Here is a 19,704-nt window from a genome sequence, read left to right on the forward strand (position 1 = left end):
TATAAATCTGCCAAACTGAATCATTTACAGAGCCATAGGTGGTCTGCATGTGTACCAAATGATTTCCATTTGATAAGTTTCCTTTGGGGTTCCTGTACCTGTGTCTGCATGCAGACAGAGATGTCATCAGGTTCTGTAATGCTCGGTGATGTGATAGTCCTCCCTCGGTGTGATCCATCTTGGTGACAATAATCTGTTCTAGAGACAGTCATATATGCCCACTGTGACATTTGTACTCCTCTCATGGAGTGTAACTATCAAACCCTGTAAAGTCCTCGTAATGCAGTCTATTGTTACTATGTGAAATTCTCAGGTATAGTGAACAAATGCACCAGCAGCACCCTAATAGTACTATAGGATGTATAGTATTATAGTAGTAAAATATACAGGCTTTTTTTAAACTCAACAGTTTGTTCAAATTCACCCGTTTTTTTTTTTTTAAAGATAGATGCGCGGAGGTTGTTGGTTGATTTCTGATCTCTAGGTTTTGTAAAGCTTTGAACTGCTGATTCCAATTTCTATTTAAGAGCTATAATTAAACAGCGCTCAACATCTTTTATCCAGCCTTGCTAAGAGGTCATTAATTTTTTATTTAAGAAGCAGAGACAATGTCTGACTGTGCATGTGAGGGAGCAGTCGCTGTGAGGCAGACGGAATGATTCAGAGTTGACATTTGAAACTGTTTTTAGCGTCTGGAATTTGTGATTAGCCTGATAGCTTTATTCCTCATAGAGGACACATGTAAACTCAAAGATTTCCAAAGCACTGCCAGCTTTTCTAAAGCTCTACTTTCTATAACAGGGAGAGGTTGAAAGGAACAACAAAAAAAAGCTAAACCTCTAAAATCAACGTTAGAGGTTTAGTTTGGCTAGCATCTATGGAATTGCGCCCAGGATCAATTAGCTCCTTCATTGAATTAACAAAACATCCCAAGAGTGGGCACAAATAGCTGATTTGTGGCAGACGGTTCTTTTCCACACCAAAAAACATCCAAAAAGAAAAAGCAAAGGTGCAACATGACGAGTACCTGCTAATATTAAGCACTCTATTGTAGCAGGATGAATAACCAGCTAGACCGCTATGTGTCTTTTAAAAGAAAGCTGTACTTCATCTTTCTTCTGTTTTAAACACCCTACTGGTACTGAAAATAGCTAAATTCGAGTCTTCCTGAAGTAGCAACCACCACATTAAACAGGTTTGTGGGCTAGCTCAACGTGGTAGCGCTTAGCTGTATAAGCTAATGAGACAAAGGTAGCATTTTTTTTAGTTTCTGGTTAGAAAACCGCACTGGTTAAGCTAAAAACATTGGATTCCAGTAACTACAATGTTTATCAAGGATTTTCAAAAAGTCTGTTAGTTTAAATATTGCATTAATTAAAGTAGACATTAGCATACTTATGGCCTGTGGGTGGGACTTAAGAACATTAGCTGTTTTTTTGAGGGAGGGAGATTTTTTGTTTTTTGTAACGCTCTTTCTGTTGTACTTTACTAAAAATCTAATATTCTTGAGATTCCAGTGGTGTATGCCAATACAGAATACAATCTTAACTGTAGACAAAGTTAATGCATTTGTGAAAACACTTGGAAACGCAAAATAACTTCCAACTCATCACTTGAAGCCTCATATCATTGACAGAACAGAGCAATCTTAAACAAAAAGGATAGTTTTACATCCACAAGGGTCTAATTAATGTACTCTAATAAAATAGTTTGTCCCCGGCAAGTTTTACATCCACAATCCAATATAATTTGCCTCTGAAAACCTTCGATATTTCAACTCAAAGTCCTTTAGCAAGATCGTTTTTTTGTTCATTTTGTTTTGTTTTTGTTTTTTTGCTTTTGTGGGTTTTCTTGTGGTATGGGTAAAAATTGCTGAAACTTTCCCTAAATGAAAAAAAAATCAGCCTAGCAACTATATGTAAGTCAATTGTAATAACTGCTGTGTACAAACATGAATTCAGACAAAAGGGTAAAAAAAAAAAAATCAACAAAATAATTGAACTCAAAGAAGTTTCATTGGCTCCGGTGGGGGAAGCTTTCTTTTGGTGTTAAAGGAATAATTAACTGCTTGAAAAGTTGCCAGTTGCTCCACTGATGAATAAATAAATTCACCGGGCCTCTTGAAAGCGACCGTCAGTTATCAGTGATGAATATTTCCTCTCGAAACCTCATCTGATTAAATGGCCTTTTCTTGTTATGTTTTTTTTCTCCAGACTTGAGTTACAAATGGCTCCTTAATATGCATGATTTTACTCCTCATGTTTTAAACATCGTAGTGTACAGGGGATTCTCTAAAACCATTTTAAAATCAGATGCCCGCATGTTTTATTTTATTTATTTATTTTCATTTTCGCATCGTTTGTATTTGCTGAAACGGAGATGGATTGCCTCGTCCTTCGTTCTCGCAGAAGCCGGGGAACAGAACAAACGAAGACAAAGCAAATAAAAATAAATTAAAACCAGGTTGCGGAATACATGCAGCCGAATTTCACGCAGAGCCTTGTTTGTGTGAAGCCTCTTTTTTCCGATTCCTGGTTATTCACTACTACTTTTCCTCTATTCTCTCCCTCTTTTCATCCTCCCTCCCTTCCCATCCATCTGTCTATTGAACCATAATAGGAAACCACAGTCAGATATCAAGAGCAATTGTGGCCATCAGAGTAATGGACATTAACGACAATGCCCCTGAGTTTGCCACTGAATACGAGGCCTATCTGTGCGAAAATGGGAAACCTGGACAGGTAAGGAAAGAAATGACTCATTCATCAAAGCAGCGATCTATCACTTTCCTACTCTCTGTCCTTTTTCCTTTTCTCCCTCTCCTCCCCTGTAATGATTGGCCACAATGAATTATAGCCTATTTATTTCACTGGGAAACCACAGAGGTGGGAGTACAGACCTTTTCTCTCTGAAACAGGCCTCCGTCGACACGGCGCGCACCGAGCGAACGGAAAATGAGCGCAGTCAGGATTGATCAGAGGGGATCATAATTCAAGACTGTCTTTCATGTCTTCCTCCAGATGGCACAATGCTTTCCCTAGCCAAAAAAAAAAAAAAATCCTGGACAAGTACTTAGTATTCTCCTTCTCATCAATCGCCCTCATTCAGAGCAACTGTGTACGTACAATAGGGAGCTTTATTCAAAGGGGGAAGAAGAGGGGGGAAAAAAGGAAGCGGAGAAAAAGAGAAACTGTCCTGCAGGTCCCGAATTTAAATTTCCAATCAATCATCGGGACGTACAACCTGGGAAGACCCGTGAGGACAGATTAACAGATAGGTCCAGGAGCCTGAAAGTGTGTCAAGCTGGAAAGGAGCTCACTGATAATACTCATAAACTTCAGGAATAAGCAGTAGGAGTGCAGCCATACATTCAGCTCACGAGAGAAGACGGCATCGGGTTCACAGAGAGGGATTTGTGAAATATTTCTGGGGCCAGGGAAAACCCAAAGCTAAGCCCTGTTTTCTGTTTTGCCATGTAGGCTGGCATATTAAAAAATAAAAATAAATTATGTGGTGGCAAATGTGAGAAAGTGTAGGTGGTTTCATGGAAATGTCACATAATGTCTGTAAACTATGGCTGCGTTTTAGTTCACTATATTGTTGAGGAAATTGACGTTTACAAAATAAATTAGGAAAAAGTTCTGGCGATATGATGAGGTTTTTTTTTTTGGTTTTGTCAAAACTGGTTTATTTTGCAAAACTGCAATGGAAACTATTTTTTAGCAACAAACAATTCAGATAATCAATAAGCGGGCGTTGCCACTGGCACAAACCACAAAGAAGATGGCAATAGGAAGTAGATGGAGAGTGATGGAGGAGGCACGTTTTTTAATGCCTTATTGAGTGAACAAACGTATTCATGTCTGATTTTAGTTGCGTTTCTTATTTCATTCAAACACCACAATTGTGAAGTTGTTTTGTCTCTTTTGACATTAGCACGTTTGAGCTGCTCCACTTCTGAATTGTGCATTTATATTGTGATCAAGGGTTCAAAATGTTTTATTATTTCTTTTGCTGTGACTTCACTGTTTAGTTTATGTACATTTTCCGGTCTTCTTGGAATGAATGGATAGTTTTAGGGAATTTTTTAATACTTTTAATGTCTAACTTTACAAACATTTCTTTAGTATTTGGTAGATATTTCTTTTTAAGCTGCGTAAAACATTTTTGGGGTATCCGTTCACAATCTTCTAATAGTTTACTGGATGTTTGGCCCATTCCTCCTGACACAGATGGTCTTTTTTTTTAAAGGTTTTATTGATTCTAGTAGGGTCCAGCTCTACCCTTTAATATGGCCTTTGTCATGTTTATATACCTTGCAAATATTTTTTCTCACATCCATAGTGTGTTTGGAAGATTTTTTTTGCTCCCAAATTTGAATGTCCTTCCTCGTTTCTTAAGATGTTGCTTCAATGCTTCCACCTGATGTTCCTTTTCTTATGAAAAAAGAAAAAGACACTTATATAGTGTAAGTAAGTCCATAATCGGTTCCAATTATGAACCGATTATGGACTTGCATAATTTCATCAGGTGCGATCCAGAGGTAAAGACAGAATGAGTAGGCTGTGTTCTCTAATGGCTTTGCCCCGTCTGCTTTGTGTATCCTCTCGTCTTGTTTTCAACACAGGTGATTCACACCGTCAGCGCCATAGACAAAGACGACCCGAGCCAGGGTCACAGATTCGACTACCGCCTGGTCCAAGAGATGCAGAGCAACCCGAACTTCACCATCAAACACAACCAAGGTGAGGAAAACCAAATCAGCTTCCTGGAAATCAGCTGTTTCGGTGGGAGAACGACCAAAGTGGCTCTGAGTTCCCCCTCCCCTCACCCCCCATCTCCCGTGTACAAGTCTTGTCTCTTGCCCACGGCGTATTAACCGTACCGCAGATGAAATCTGGTGGATCAGTGTAGCTCACAATTAGCAGATGTGAAATTGTTTGGACACCAGCTTCTCGTTCACTCCCCAGTGCATTTTGAGGCAAACTAAATGAGTGGGATCCAAATGGCTTTCTGTGGCAGTCTTGCAGCTCAATGTAGGGTGACATCCTAGGAGCCGTTTCGCGGCAGATGGTGCTACATTTATTGGCTAAATATTCTGATTGCTTTATGTGCCATTTTCTCTTGTCTTAATTCCATTCCTCCTTTTTCTGCTTTAGTTTTTTTTTTCTTCCACTACTGGCTCTGAACAGGCTGTGTTCCAAATGACGTTGTGTAATGTTTCAGCTCGGGGCAAAAAAAAAAAAAACCCTCTTCATATGGTACTAGCCTTCTGTTTGGTTGCAGAAGCTGCAGGCTAACTTACAGCAACCTCTCTCAGATGGAGGAAAGTACATAGAAATCAGGTCATAAAGTGGACTCACTGTCTTCTGTCTGAAATAAAAACCTCTACTTTGTAATAGGTACTCAGCGGGCAGGAGCATGGCATCAGGGTAATCACAGGAAGCATAAAAATAGCCAGGGAAAAGCATATCACTCTTTTTCTAGCATATCAACCAGCGACAACTAAAGTGAGGCACAAACCAAATCCATTTTTCTTGTCATGTGTGCAAATATCCTGAAACAAAGACTTGAGTTCTGTTCCTGTGAATCTGCTAACTGTGTATAAAACAGAAAGGGTCGCAGGTTGTGTTTGAAGTATTATCATTTCTGATCTTTTATAGCTTCTCACCAATGAATTGTTTGTTTTAGCATTTTATCATGTTTCAACCGCAAACTTCAATGTACTCTAATAGTTAGGATTCTATGTGACAGACTAAATAAAAGTAGTGTGCAATTCTGAAGTAGCTTTTGCAAATAAAGATGTATGATGCATTTATATTCAAGCCCTATTACTCTAATGCTTCTAATTAAATTCCAGTGCAACTAATTCTCTTCAGGCGTCACCTAAGTAGTAACTGGAGGTAGCATGGGTGTAATTGAAAGTCAGCTGTTGTGGGAAAACCTCAGAGGTTTTGTTAGAGAGCAACCTGCATCATAAACTACCTCTCCATGGGCATGGCTTCAACCAGTTCTTCCCCAGTCATTCCTGGCCAGATTTGTCTGCATTTCCAGATCCTGAACAGTTCTTCCACATCTTTTGGAACCACGTCAGGGGTGGTACAGGCCGGATCTAACGGGGTATTGATTTACGTCAATAAATACGTCCCAACCGCCATTTTCAATTTCAGTTCGTGACAAGACCGTAATAGCTGGCAAGATGGCAAACTACAAACAGATGATTCTATGGCCAGACCTTAAGATCCAAACGTTTTTAATCAGTCGTGATAGAAGAATGCAAACAGCATCATCTGAATGGGGCAACCCACCATGAATGAATATACAGAGATTTCAGAGAACATGCACAGCAAAGGATACAAGCGGCAAGATGACAGCCATAGAGCGTTGACCACATCTTCTGGACCGCTCATGTAGAGTGGGAGACTCACTTCAGACCAATGGAGACTCAACCAGTTTGACTGGAACTGCACCACACATTAGCAAGCTAGAGTGAATTATGGCAATGGAGAAAGGTCTATAGAGTCCAAGGAACACAGCAGGGCATGTCAGGGAGAAAGTCATGGAGATATTTGAAGTAGGACTAGGTTCTGAACCAATGTCTCCATCTCACATAGAAATGGAAAGATTATTGCCCAACTAGAAGCCTACCTAGACCTGGCCGTCCACCTCAATAGACAGGCCAGAGAAGCAGTCAAGAGACAGTCGGTAAAGGATCTACAGGACAATACGAACCCTGTTGGAGGCTTCAACAATCTTCACTTTAGAGGACGGCAATGACCCTAACCTGAGCTTTGGAATGGTTTATGACAAATCATTTAGCCCAGTCAAAGCCCAGATCTGACTCCACTGGCAGAATCTGAGGCACAACTTGAAAAGTGATGTTCACCGATTGCTCTCCATTCAATCTGACTGAGCTTGTAATCTTTTACAAAGATTTCCATCTCTAGATCTCGACGCTTACAGAGACATACCCCAAAAAACTCGTAGTTGGGATTGCAGTAAAATGTGATTTAACAAAGTTTTGACTCCGATATGTTGAATTCAAGGGCACACCACACTTTTATGTATTTTATGTTGGGGAGGAATAAAAAACCCTCAAAAACATGCGTCATTTTCCTTCCACTTCCACAATTATGCACTACTTTGTGTTGATCCATCACATGAAATCCCATTACAGCTCTCGATCTCTGTGGTTTCCGCTATGACGAGCAACAATTTCAAGGCGCATGAATATTTTTCAAAGCACTGTAGTCCATAAAAAAAAATTTTCCCCCCGCAAACGAAAGAACAGGCTTGCATTAGAGCAAACAACAAAACGGCTTCATTTCCCCCCTCCGACTTTTCTAAAGCCACAGTAAATGTGTTGTGTTGCGATTCAACTCGATGCAGCGCATCAACACACCACACCACACTACACCTGCCACTTGTATATAATGTTGTTAATTCCAAACAGAGAAAAGGAGCCCGTTGCACCGTATCCCCCTGCACTCCAGTGGCTATTTCTATCTGAACAGGCAGCTGTGGGAGACACTTGAGTGAAGAGCAGCAGGGCCTCTGTCAGCCTCTGTACGTGGCTTTTGTTTGCGATGATGAATCTAATTGTAGGGTTTACTCAGTGAAGAGGTTAAGGGTTGTCAGCCAACGGGAAAATAGCTAAGATTCCGAGTAGCTGAAAACAAGATGCTGTATACTCTGAATCGGCATTCTCTGGTTAGGAAAGAACTCAACAACATGCCGTTATAAGAAACAAAACCGACAAAAACCCTCAGGAAAAAGGCAAGGATGCAAAAAATTCAAATTTATAAGAAAAGATAGCCAAATTGTTGAGGGTTTTAGATGTTTTCCTGCAACTTTCAATACACAGTTGTTCTGTAGAGACATTCACAAGAAGGAATTTAAGACATTCTGTAGTTTAACCAATGGGAGATATAGTATTTTAATTTAAAGCACTAATAGTTCCTGTACATGTAGTGTTAGCTTTCCTTTAGTTGAGCGGTGGAAGCAGCACACCGGGGACTGGAAGGTATTGGGTCAGTCAGCACTCTTACACTTTTTGTTTTTTTCATAATTGATTTAATTCAATTATAAATATTTTTTTTAAACTGAAAATCTAATTTTTAAATCAAATGTTATCTCTAAGTAAGTTAGTAAAATATATATATAAAAAACATATTTTTTTGAGCTTAATATTATTTAGTCTTAAATATTTGCTTTTTATTTTATTAGGCAGAATAGTAACTGCATGATTTTTTAAACTACACAATATCATGAATTATTGTCCCTTACGTTCTGGATTTATTTACAATTATACATATTTAAAAATGTGGGTTTTTGCTATTAAACAGGTTCTAAATGAAGCATAGATTATTATTTTACCTTTAGCATGTAATATAAATATGAATTGTCACATAATTACTCATAAACTAACCTCTAGTTGACACTAAAGTGCCCCCATACATATCATTATGTGTAGAATATGCACCAACAGGCATTACATGTTAAATAACTATTTGTTATATTTTCAGTCAAATTTAGATTTCTATTGAGAATATTTCGCTTCTTGTTGCTTTAGCATAATTATTTTTTCACAATTTCATGTAATTTGTATGAATTGACCACTTGTGAATTAACTGGGACAAAAGCACATCCCATTGTGACCTTTAAGCAAAAACTAAGTATGGAAGTGGTACAAAGTCAAAATTAGGTTTAAAAATAAACCTTTCCTCACTCTCTGTTTTCTTTAAAATGTAATCCAATTAAGTCATACCTTTTTTTTTTGCGTCATCGTATTGTGTTGGATATTTTTACTCCATGTCACTTTTGCTGCCACGTTGAGCTTTTTATAGCTGAAACCTTAATCTGAACGGAGCTCTGCTTTTAACTTTCAAGGTGCGCCGTGTTCATTTGAACCTAATGTGCTCGGAGAATGAACACCGTTTTTGTGGCCTTTTATGTGAAAGAAGAGTAAAAAGCAGCGTTCTTGTAAGAGCATTGTGTTTTGAAGGTAACCTACACAACTCCGTCTGCGGCTGAGCTGACAGGCAGGAGATGCTTCATTTTATTTTTACAAACAGTATTTAACAAAGGCGATGGGGATGACCTGTATACTGGGACGCACCCTAACAGTTTACCGGGATATAGCTTATCCTTGCCTGCTGTGTGTGGAGTGCTGAGCGGATAAAATGAAGTAGGGCATGCTGGCGCTCACAAAGCAGAGTGTACCACTTAGTGGCAGCACTTGTAAGAAAATAAATCCGAACATATGTTCACATCAATTACAGATTGTGCAAAAGCAAGTGATGCTATCATGAAGCGTTCCGTCTTTTGATTGAGTTCTTTCTGTCAATGCAAAACTTCCAACACGGCTCTGGGTTTTTTTTCCCCCTCTCCTCTACATGACGAGTCCCTGTGATTTCCATCCTCCTTCTTCGGCACGCCCTCGAGCGATGAGGCAAAGGTTAGACTATCAGACATCTTGTAGGTTTTCAATAAGATCGCCAGGAGTGGATTCTTGTGGGAATGCAAGTGTTTGATAATGTGAGCCGGGTAAGAAGTGCCAGCTAATGAGCAGACAGCTTCACAGGAGTGTCATCAAAGAGCAGCTGGCACCTTTCTGGGTCAACATGTGCCACCTTCTCCTCTCCGCCGGCGTCGCCTGCCGCCGTCCCGCCATCGATGCCGACGGCTTTCAAAGAGCAGTAGGAGCAGCGAGCTCGGGCGTCGCCTTCCTACGATTGAATTTCAGACAATTCCTCAATCGAGAACAAAGAAAAATGGCGCAATAAAATGTGAGACATTCTTAAAAGCCTGGTGACGGTGGATGTGAAATTAGTTTGCCCTCGCTCGCCACTGATTCTTCACACCGTTTGAGAGCGGGATTGGAATCTGGGATTTTCACACATCCTTTTCTGAAAATGAATTTCTAAATTCACCCGTTTTCTCTCTCTCCCTCTTTGACAGACAACTCGATCAGCGTTGTCGCCAAGCACGATAGCTTCCGACGACAGAAGCAGGAGATCTACTACCTGCCGATTGTTGTGTCGGACCAAGGCCATCCGCCGATGAGCAGCACCAACACCCTGACCATCCGGGTCTGTGGGTGCAGCAGAGATTTAGTAGTCCAGTCCTGCAACGTGGAGGCCTACGTCCTGCCCATCGGTCTCAGTATGGGGGCGCTCATCGCCATCTTGGCTTGCATCATACTCTTGCTAGGTGATCTATTTCTGTTTTTATAAAGTGATGTTGATTTACATTTGCTTGTAAGTCACCATCCCATTGAACTTGAGCTCTCTCCTTTGTCATGTCATACCCACACACTCTGCTCTGTTTTACGGTGTTCCTTTTTAATTTTAGTAGTAGAGTAAAAAAAAACAATCTGCTTATGTACTCAGCCACACATCCCATCATCAACTGGAGTATATCTCTATAAGCTATGCACATTCACAGACTGATGTTTTTCATCTTCCTTCTTTGCAAAAAAGCAAAGTCAGATTTGATGAACAGCATTTCTTAAAGGGGTAGTATTATGTAAAATCATTGTTTTTTTAGCTTTACGTCATGTTATAATGTTATTCCTTCATCCAAAAAAATATCTGCAGTGTTACTTGGTTCTTTCATGCATGTTTGAGAAATCCTTTAGTCTCCCATGGCAACTATTCGGCTGTGCAAAATGCCTGGATGAACCTAGCCCCACCTTTGAGGCGTTTCCAGCCCTCCTCCACTCAGTTCCTTCAGACTAGCCAGCAACAATTAGCAAACACCTGGTGGAACTTCGCATCCGTGGAGCTCATTATGTGATCTACTTCTCAGTTCAGTTCTGGTAAAAATGTTGTTAAAGAGTTAATAGAGAAGCCATGTTGTGATGACTTCCTGAAGTCAGAGTTTTAGAAAGAGCAGAAATTTTTAAAGAGACAGTCACCTAATTTCAAGGTGTAAAATTATTAAGTGAAATTTCTTTTGTCATATTTGATATATATTGCATTTTATACCAACTGAGGTTAACATAGTTCCAGAATCATTATGCTACAAAATGATTCTGTGTGGCTGAAAAATAACACTGCCCCTTTACGGTATCAGAGTAAGAGAGGCTGAATACAACTACCCACCATGTTTTTCATCATTTTCAATAATTTTTTTCCACTTCACAGTCATTTTCACTGGATGAAAAGTGGGATTTTTGACCCTGTATTCTGACTCAAATGCAGCTAGTCAGCGACAGATATCGACAGCAATCGACAGTTGGTGGGGCAGCGCAGTTTCGCCGGCCGCAGTCGAATGCGAAATCCTACAAGGGGGAGAGGAGGGTTGGGGAAGTGCAGGGGGGCGGGGGAGGGGTGTTAACAGCTTAACGACTCTACTTAACATGTGAATAGTAACAGGAGACCATTGTCAGTCATTGGATGAAAAAACAATGACATCACAATTCATTACTTACATGTGATTGGTTGGTAGATATCTCCCTATTGGACACACTAGACCTTTATAATTACAGGCCTGGTTAAGCCCCTCCCTAATAAATTATAAAAAATAACCCAGAAATAAAAATACACCAAGCACAAGGCATAAGTTTATATTTTTAATTTTTGTTGAAATAGAAATATGTACATACATGCATATAACACACATCTACAAGTAAAGAAACCACACATATATAAAATAAAACACATCTACAAGAAACCACACATATATATAAAAAACACATCTACAAATAAAGAAACCACACATAAAATAACACATCTATAAATAAAAAAAACTTCAGTTTTAAAAAAAAAATTGATTACAGCACAACATGCTTGTCTACTTCTGGGCCGTGTGGTGTTGGTCCATCACAGTAAATCCCAATAGAATCCATTCATTGAGTTTTATGAATTTCAAAAGACATCGATACTTTACAAGGCTCTGTGTCTATACAAATGTTCAGTTTTTGCATTTGGTAAAGCTTGACCGAGATTTCTTCCTTTCGTTTTTGTGTTCTCTTATTCCATTCCACCTCCTTTTTCGGACAGTAATAGTAGTACTATTTGTGACCTTGAGGAGACACAAGAACGAGCCCCTGATCATCAAGGACGACGAAGACGTGAGGGAGAACATCATCCGCTACGACGACGAAGGCGGCGGCGAGGAGGACACCGAGGCATTCGACATCGCCACGCTGCAGAACCCGGACGGCATCAACGGCTACCTGCCGCGCAAGGACATCAAGCCGGACCTGCAGTTCATGCCCCGGGCGGGGCAGCACTCGGGCCCGAACGGCGTGGATGTGGACGAGTTCATCAACGTGCGTCTTCACGAAGCCGACAACGACCCGACGGCTCCGCCGTACGACTCCATCCAGATCTACGGGTACGAGGGCCGGGGGTCGGTCGCCGGCTCCCTCAGCTCGCTGGAGACGGCGTCGTCGGACTCGGACCAGAACTATGACTATCTCAGAGAGTGGGGCCCACGCTTCAGAAGACTCGGGGAGCTCTACTCTGTGGGCGAAAGCGACCGCGAAACCTGACCTTTGGTCTGTTAGGGAAAAAAAGGAAAGAAAAAAAAAGACCTTTCTAAGTTTTTCTTTTTTTCTTCTTTTTTTTGCTTTTGACATATTTGTGTATTAAACGCTAGGGTTTGCTGGCTCATAGAAACGTGTTTCAAAATAAAAATAAAAAACAAAACAAAAAAAAACATTAATAACAAAGAGCGGCCACCTTTTTGTATTCTTTTTAGAGTGAGGTTTAGCAGTCGTCATCCACTAGGTCAAGCGCAATGTACTTGTCGAACCAAACAATGTCTTTATTAGGAGATTCTTGTGGAGTGTACCTTAGATTCAGTGTGGAGTGTCTAGCAGTACTTCGGGTGTTTGTCATTTGCTGTGACTGCAGGTAGCAGACAAAACCCTGGCATTTCTGGTAGTTACCAAACCGACGGTTGGTTCCACAAAGATCGACCGGTCACCGTTACCCTGTTCTCCTCTTACACCGAGCTGGACTACAGAAGCTGCAGTGGGACCATCTGGGTCTCCCAAAGGCCCCCTAGAGAAGAGATGAAGGGGCTGAAAAATGAAAAAGCAATACCTGGTCTACATAACAATGATGAATGTATGTAAGGTTTGGAAATCAAGCAAAAGGACTAACCAAGGATTGGCTTTAAGGTGAAATTGTCATAATTTGATATGTTCTCTGGTGTCTACCTTTCTAGACTATCCGAAAGCCCCGGGAGGCTCGCTTTATACAACTCTTTGTATTTACATGCTACAGGTGTGGGTCGCAAGTGTTACTAGCCTATAAAAGACTGACATAAAGACAAAAAACAGAAATGTAGAAACTTTGAGGCCTTCTTTTTACAGAAGCAACATTAAATACAATTGTAATCTACTGTTTTTTGACAAGAGACGTGTTGATTCTTCATTCCTGTTCTATCGGTTTTTGTATATCTGTTCTTAAGTCTTCATTTCTCCCCCCTGTGCTATTTGAAATGAGTGTGTTTAGATGATTTCACATTCATTTTTTTGTTTTTCCGAAACACTTGATCACAGTTTAATAGCAGCCAAATCATATCATGAATTCTTGCAGGTGATGATCGGCACTGGCTTTTTAACAAACGTACGCCGAGGTTCTGTGGCTTAAAAGTCTATTGGATCTGAAGGTTTTCTTTGACTGTGCAGAGCATTGAGTAATGCAGTGCTGTCCTTCTCCCACATTTCAATACACACTCCTGGCTGAAAGACCTTTGTCTCCTTTGACGCATTGAACACATCAATGTTTTTCCTCTATACTTTTGTTTCTGGTAGGACTACTGATGTGAAATTCAGACCAGATGTCAGTAACAACCCAAGACATCCACATGAATTAATTCATTAACAAATTAATCCATGAATTAAATTGTACAGTAGCACAAAATTGTACAGAAGAGAAATTAAGCATGAAAAAGCTGCAAAAAGACATAAATCCAGGAAGTCAGATCAAATCTGTTGGTATTTAATAACAATTTGATGTGAACTGGTTGTAGTGCAAATTTATGTCTTTTCTAAAGGCCCTGTTACCAAAGATCAAAATAGATAAAAAAAAATAGCCACTTATTTTATGTTTTACTGCTTTACTTTGTACAGAGGGTCTGGACACTCGACTATTGACAAACGACTGGTTGCAATTACTAGGCTAGGACTAACCTATACTATTAGTACAAAACATGCTAATGGCATAGGTTACACGTATTTCTAAGGATATAAATGCTCCTCCAAGTAGCATTGTGGCAATAATACAGCAGTGTAAGGAACAGTATATACAGTACCATAAATCAGCCTCAGCCTGGTGCTCTTGGCTATATTTATTATGGAGGAATGGGGAAAAAAATACAACCGGGAAAGAGAACTGAAACCGCCCTGTTTTGGTAAGAAAAACCTGCTGAAAGTCACTTCAAAAGTTTGCTACAGGACAACTGATGAAGTCAATGAAACACTTGAAGAATATAGCCTGGGTCAGTATTTTGAGACCAATGTCTTTGCACAGACCCTGTTTGGAAAATAAATGGGTCCTGTACAAATCCTAAACAAAACCAAACCAACAGTGAAGTCTGGAAGTGGGAACGTCGCCTTCGTTTAGCATATGGCATTGTCGGAAGTCAAATATTTAAAGGAAGGCTCAACAGAGAAATGTGCCAGAAACTGAAGACAAAATGAGAGTTGAATTTTAAACAACACATGGCCAAAGAAGCTGAATTAGTTTTAGAGAAAGTACAAGAATCACCTAGTCAATTATTCGACTTGAATCACTTTAGAAATATATTGAAACATCCAAACAAAAGCAGGAGGCCCCCAGAAAGTTGAAAATGGTCTGTGTGGAAGTATAGGTCAAAATGACACCTGAGCAACACATGCAGCTAGTTTCACCATAAAAGAGACATCATAAAGTATATTTTGGTCATTACCAAAATATACTTTCCTAAAATACTATGTTCTCATATTTGCGTGTCTGAGTTCTTACCAGATTTCTCCCACAGTCCAAACACTTAACTGGTAGGTTAACTGGTCTTAAGAAATTGTTTTAAGGTATCTGTGTGTGTGTCTACGTTGGCCTGTGATGGACTGGCAACCTGCTCCTGGTTTTCTTTAGCCTCTCGCCCAACTGCAACTGGCGTTGGACAAAGGATGGATGAAAGTTCATCCATTATATTCACCTTCTTTTGCATATTGATGATGCTTTCTTTGTTGCCCACGACTGATGAAACTTTAATGTCAGTAGTTCCATTAGATTTACTGAGTTAAAATGTTGATGTGTTCTTATTGTCCCCACTCTCATACAGCAAACCACGTCTAGTGCTATACCATAAAATCATTAATATTTTACTCAAAGTTATCGTATTGAGAATCTGACACCAGCCCATGCCTAGTGATGACACAGACTAGATGTAAGCAGGCACGCTGGAGCTCTAAAGTTGCTCAAACAAAACAGAGGAACTTACTGATAGTGATTAATTACGGTATGATGGTACTAAGACATTTCTGACACATGTTGATTGAGAATAAAATGCAACCCAAGCCGCGTCCAAGGATACAACAAGTGAGCCTCTGAGCACAACAGTCCAATTAGGACCCAGGAGTGTGACTTTCTTCAAACATCAAACCTCATTTAGCAAACGCAGATCACATTAGCCCAAGAAAAATGAAAACACTGATTGAGATTATGTGCATATTGTGCTCACACTGTATGATACCAATAAAAAAAAAAAAGTCTTGTTCTGTACATAGAGTTACTGCTAACGTCATTAGCTTTCGATGAGGTGGTAGGTTTTGTCTCTGCACGTTAGCTCTTGCACATAATGACAATTTCAATGGCACTACAGCTGCGTGCATACTCAGTTTGTACTGATACAGTATTCTGGCAGTTCTTAGTAGACGAAACAATATATATGGGATAGTTCTACATGCAGATCATATTTTCTACTGTGCTTTAATGCTTATAAATGTGTATGTTCAATTATTTACTCCCTGTACTGTAATCTAAGACACCCTGTATTGTTTCCTACTTTGTGAAATATATTTTTATAAATATTGCTGAATGTGTTGGATTCTTCATCTTTTTTTCTTTTTGCCCTTCAGGTTCAGTTAATGTTCACCGATAATGAGCAGTCATCACGGTGAGTCTTGACAACTTCATGACTGTTGAACACGTACAGCTATGTAAAGTCGGTGTGCCTGGACTGATTGAATCTTGAGAATCTGCACATTGATCCTACATGACGTGATAGGATAGTATGTAATTATCACTTCATTATGCCAGCTGTTAGTGGGTAGGAAAGTGAATGCATTGCTGCTTTGTTTTGAGCTACTGTCTCAGATTGCTTAGGAATTCAATGCTGGTTTTGATAAAATTAAATCAGATTTATAGTATACTGTGGTTTGTTACATGTGGGGCTGTAACACCTTAAAAAAAGTAATCTTACAAATGCAGTGATAGGTACACCTCCTCTAACCCGCTAACAGCAAAGCTAATTTTTCGGTTAGCGCTTTAGATAACTACTTAGGTTTGTCTATATAAATTTTTCCAGATAAATTCTAAAGCGAAAATTTTCTATATTAATTTTGTAAATTTTTAGTCGAATAAAGTTGGACCAACTCTTAACATTTTTTTCAAGTAGTTAGACTTTATATTTATTCTCTTATTTTGAAGTGAGTGAAAATTGTTTATGCAGCACTTCCGCTTCCTGTCTCATTATTATTTTTTCACCACAGAATGTATCTAAAACCAGAACAGAGAAAAAAATAAAACATGGACAGAAGAGAACAAGTTATAACCTTAAATACAATATCTAAGGGCATCATAATGTCAAAATAGAATTAGTGCTCAAGGCTTGTAGTCTTTCAAGGGCAGGTACAATTTGAATTGAAGTTAGCGCTTTAGCATTAGCCTCAGCTAAATACTGAATTGGTGGAACAAATGTTGATGATAATTGCTTTAGGGTTAGCACAGCTAACTTTAATTAGCAGTGTCCACCGCTGGGAGCGTGATTATCAGAGCTGTACCACAGAGCAATGGAAGAAAGTGGCCTGTTGTGATTAAATTTTACAACACATGGTTGAACGGGTGCATCCACTCTTTACCTGGAAAACATATGGCACAAGTATCCACTGTGGGAACAAGGTAAGCTGGCAGAGGCAATGTAATATTTTTGGCTGGGAAAACTCTTGGGTCCTGCGATCCATTTGGATGTTACTTTGGCTTGTACCACCTACCTAAGCACTGCTGCAGATAATGAACACATTTTAATAGAGCCAGTGGTAGCTGGGGTTTATTTCTGTAAGATGACATTTAACAGCAATTTTGAGAAGTTGACTTGGCCTCCAAATTCTCCACAACTCAATCTACAGTAGTTGAATATCTGTTAGCTTGACAAAATAAGCCCCACTTTACAAGATTAAGGACTTAAAAAGATTCTCCTCCTTATAGCCTGGTGGAATATACAAAAAAAATACACCTTAGAATTGGGCCCACTGGACTGAATAGCTCAGAAGGTAAAATGTGTTTGTGGAGAAGATGAATGATATGAAAATGAAATTGGACACTGTTGATTTATTGCAGAAAGACTTGTGAAATAGAGGATATCAGGCTATGTTTTACTTTTAAAAAACAGTGTAAGTTGTATATTAGGATTTAATTTTACATTTTTGTGGCGTTTTTGTCATGTGATCCACACTCCTTACCAGTTGGTGGCGGTGATGCTTCCTTCAGTTGTTTGCCAACCGCCAATATGACAAAGAAGAAGAAGAAGGCGTTGCACCTTTAGGGATTTAGTGGACAAATCAGGGCTGCTTTGGAAAAAAAGTACTACTAACTATTAGGCAGGTTGTCATAGTGTACCGGTTTAATTTGTTGTAAGAAGCCTCATTATTATAATTTGTTTTAAGTATAAAGGCAAAGGCCTTTAAAATGCTAGTATTCCCTTTCACCTAGCCAGATACTCCAAGATTAAAAGCAGGAGACACAACAGAGGCTATCATTGATTAATGTGATCTGTAAACACTCTGGTGTGCAAAAGCATAGTTAAAGTCTGTGGGAAAAACCGAAGCAGTTGCATTAGACTCCATGTATGTTGCATGTCCACTGCTATAACAGATTTGGTCAATTTTAGATTTCTGACCCACTTTAAATCTGTAACAGGCTCTAATGCTAATATGCATCTCAAAAGCATCGAGACTTTCCACTGGGAACCCTGGAGGATAGAAAGTGGTAAATAAGCTCTCAACGTTTCTTTTCCTTGTTCCGGCACCTTCTCATTTGAAACTGATGTTTTCAAGCCAATGTTTTATTTTGTTTTACTGAAGTTGTTTACTTGCTCCGAAAACTGGCTGTATCAAGGATTTGCTTTATCTGTTAGAGGCATTGAAAAGATACAGTAAACTAAAAACTATTAAAAGAAAGCAGCTTTGAACACAGCTTGGCTGAAAGTTGTTTGGCTACGTCAGCCTAAACTGCCGGCTGTGGGAAGGTGGTTTGTAGCACCACTGGTTGATGTTTCAGTTGCTTAGGATATCACTGCCTTTTTCTGTCCCACAAGATTTCAGTACAGGCAACGTGGACCATCCACGTGACGGATCCCACCAAAACTTTGAGAGTTCAAGCCTACGCAGCCATTTAGTAATGGCATTACACTTTGCCTGCCACCATCTTAGAGCTTCCCATTATGCTCTGGCTGTGCCTTGGAACTACTTGTACTTAGCGTGGCGCTGGCCCTCAATCTAGCCTTCTCTAGTTGTTGGCGGGATTTCTAAAAATCAGCCGTTTTCTCCCTCTGATTATGTCGCATGCCATGCAGTGGCTTAACCTTCCATGATGATCTCTTTTCCCTTCTTCTTCGACATTGTTGCCTGAGGTATTAAAACTGAATTTCATTGTTAGGGCCCATTACCCTGATACATGCCAGGATCTTTGCAATTTTATCCTTTCTATTGGTTCTGACGATATCTATTTGTTGACTCCCTACTTTTGGTTTACCCAGTGGAAAGACTGGTGGACTTGCAATCTGAAAGCTGTGTGTTCAATTCTGTTTTCTTCCTGTCACATGTTGATAACTCTGGTCAAGGCACTTAACCTTCGATTGCCTACCAATCATCGGTTTATGAGGTCATTGAGAGCTTTTGGTAATCAATAAGACTAAAGACTAAATAAATTCAGTTTAATTATGCTTCACTCAACATTTTCTGAATATTTAATCTATCCTTCATTCATTCCACTTCTGTGTATATTAGGATCACTCTTGCCTTGATACCAGTGGCTTTCATCTTTCCCTTAGACTGGACATATGCATTTATTGAAAGGCCAACTCTTTAGGACTGGTCAAGCTCTGTTCGTATCGTTCTTGGTTGTGGTTGACGTCTTTTCTTTGCTCTTCCGGGCTACCATTGGCCCTGGGAATGGTAGCCAGAATGCAGATGTTTGAAATCTTCAGAACATCTGCAGTGGTAGCTCAGAACCTTCATCCGGCCTCCCCTGGAAAGCACCAGGGTGTTTTTTTTTCTGCCTTTTCAAACTGTTTCCATTTTTCTTTCGGCACACTCTCATTTTTGTCAGTCTTGATAAACATTAGAGTATCCTTTAACTTCATCTCATCTTGAGGAGTTTTACAAATAAAAGCTTGGTGTTGTACTAATTACTGAAAGTCTTCAAATGGGTTTTAATCCATGGAGAAGTCTTTCATCGTAATACGCTCACACAACTATATATATAT

General features: G+C 39.7%; 1 protein-coding gene across 2 annotated transcripts in view; it reads left to right on the forward strand.

Annotated features, from left to right (window-relative positions):
* cdh8 (cadherin 8) overlaps window positions 1–16,038 on the forward strand; it is a 154,965-nt gene extending 138,927 nt beyond the window's left edge. Inside the window, exons 9-12 of one of the 2 annotated variants that reach the window (XM_008404881.2) lie at window positions 2,620–2,741; window positions 4,628–4,745; window positions 9,961–10,212; window positions 12,012–16,038. In XM_008404881.2, coding sequence (XP_008403103.1) covers window positions 2,620–2,741; window positions 4,628–4,745; window positions 9,961–10,212; window positions 12,012–12,499 — 980 coding nt within the window. In that variant the 3' untranslated portion in view covers window positions 12,500–16,038. Of the gene's footprint in view, window positions 1–2,619; window positions 2,742–4,627; window positions 4,746–9,960; window positions 10,213–12,005 lie in introns of both variants that reach the window. The other variant, XM_008404880.2, reaches the window with a different exon arrangement.
* Window positions 16,039–19,704: the final 3,666 nt, after the last annotated feature.

Source organism: Poecilia reticulata, linkage group LG3 (genome assembly GCF_000633615.1).
Source record: "Poecilia reticulata strain Guanapo linkage group LG3, Guppy_female_1.0+MT, whole genome shotgun sequence".
Classification (NCBI taxonomy): domain Eukaryota; kingdom Metazoa; phylum Chordata; class Actinopteri; order Cyprinodontiformes; family Poeciliidae; genus Poecilia; species Poecilia reticulata.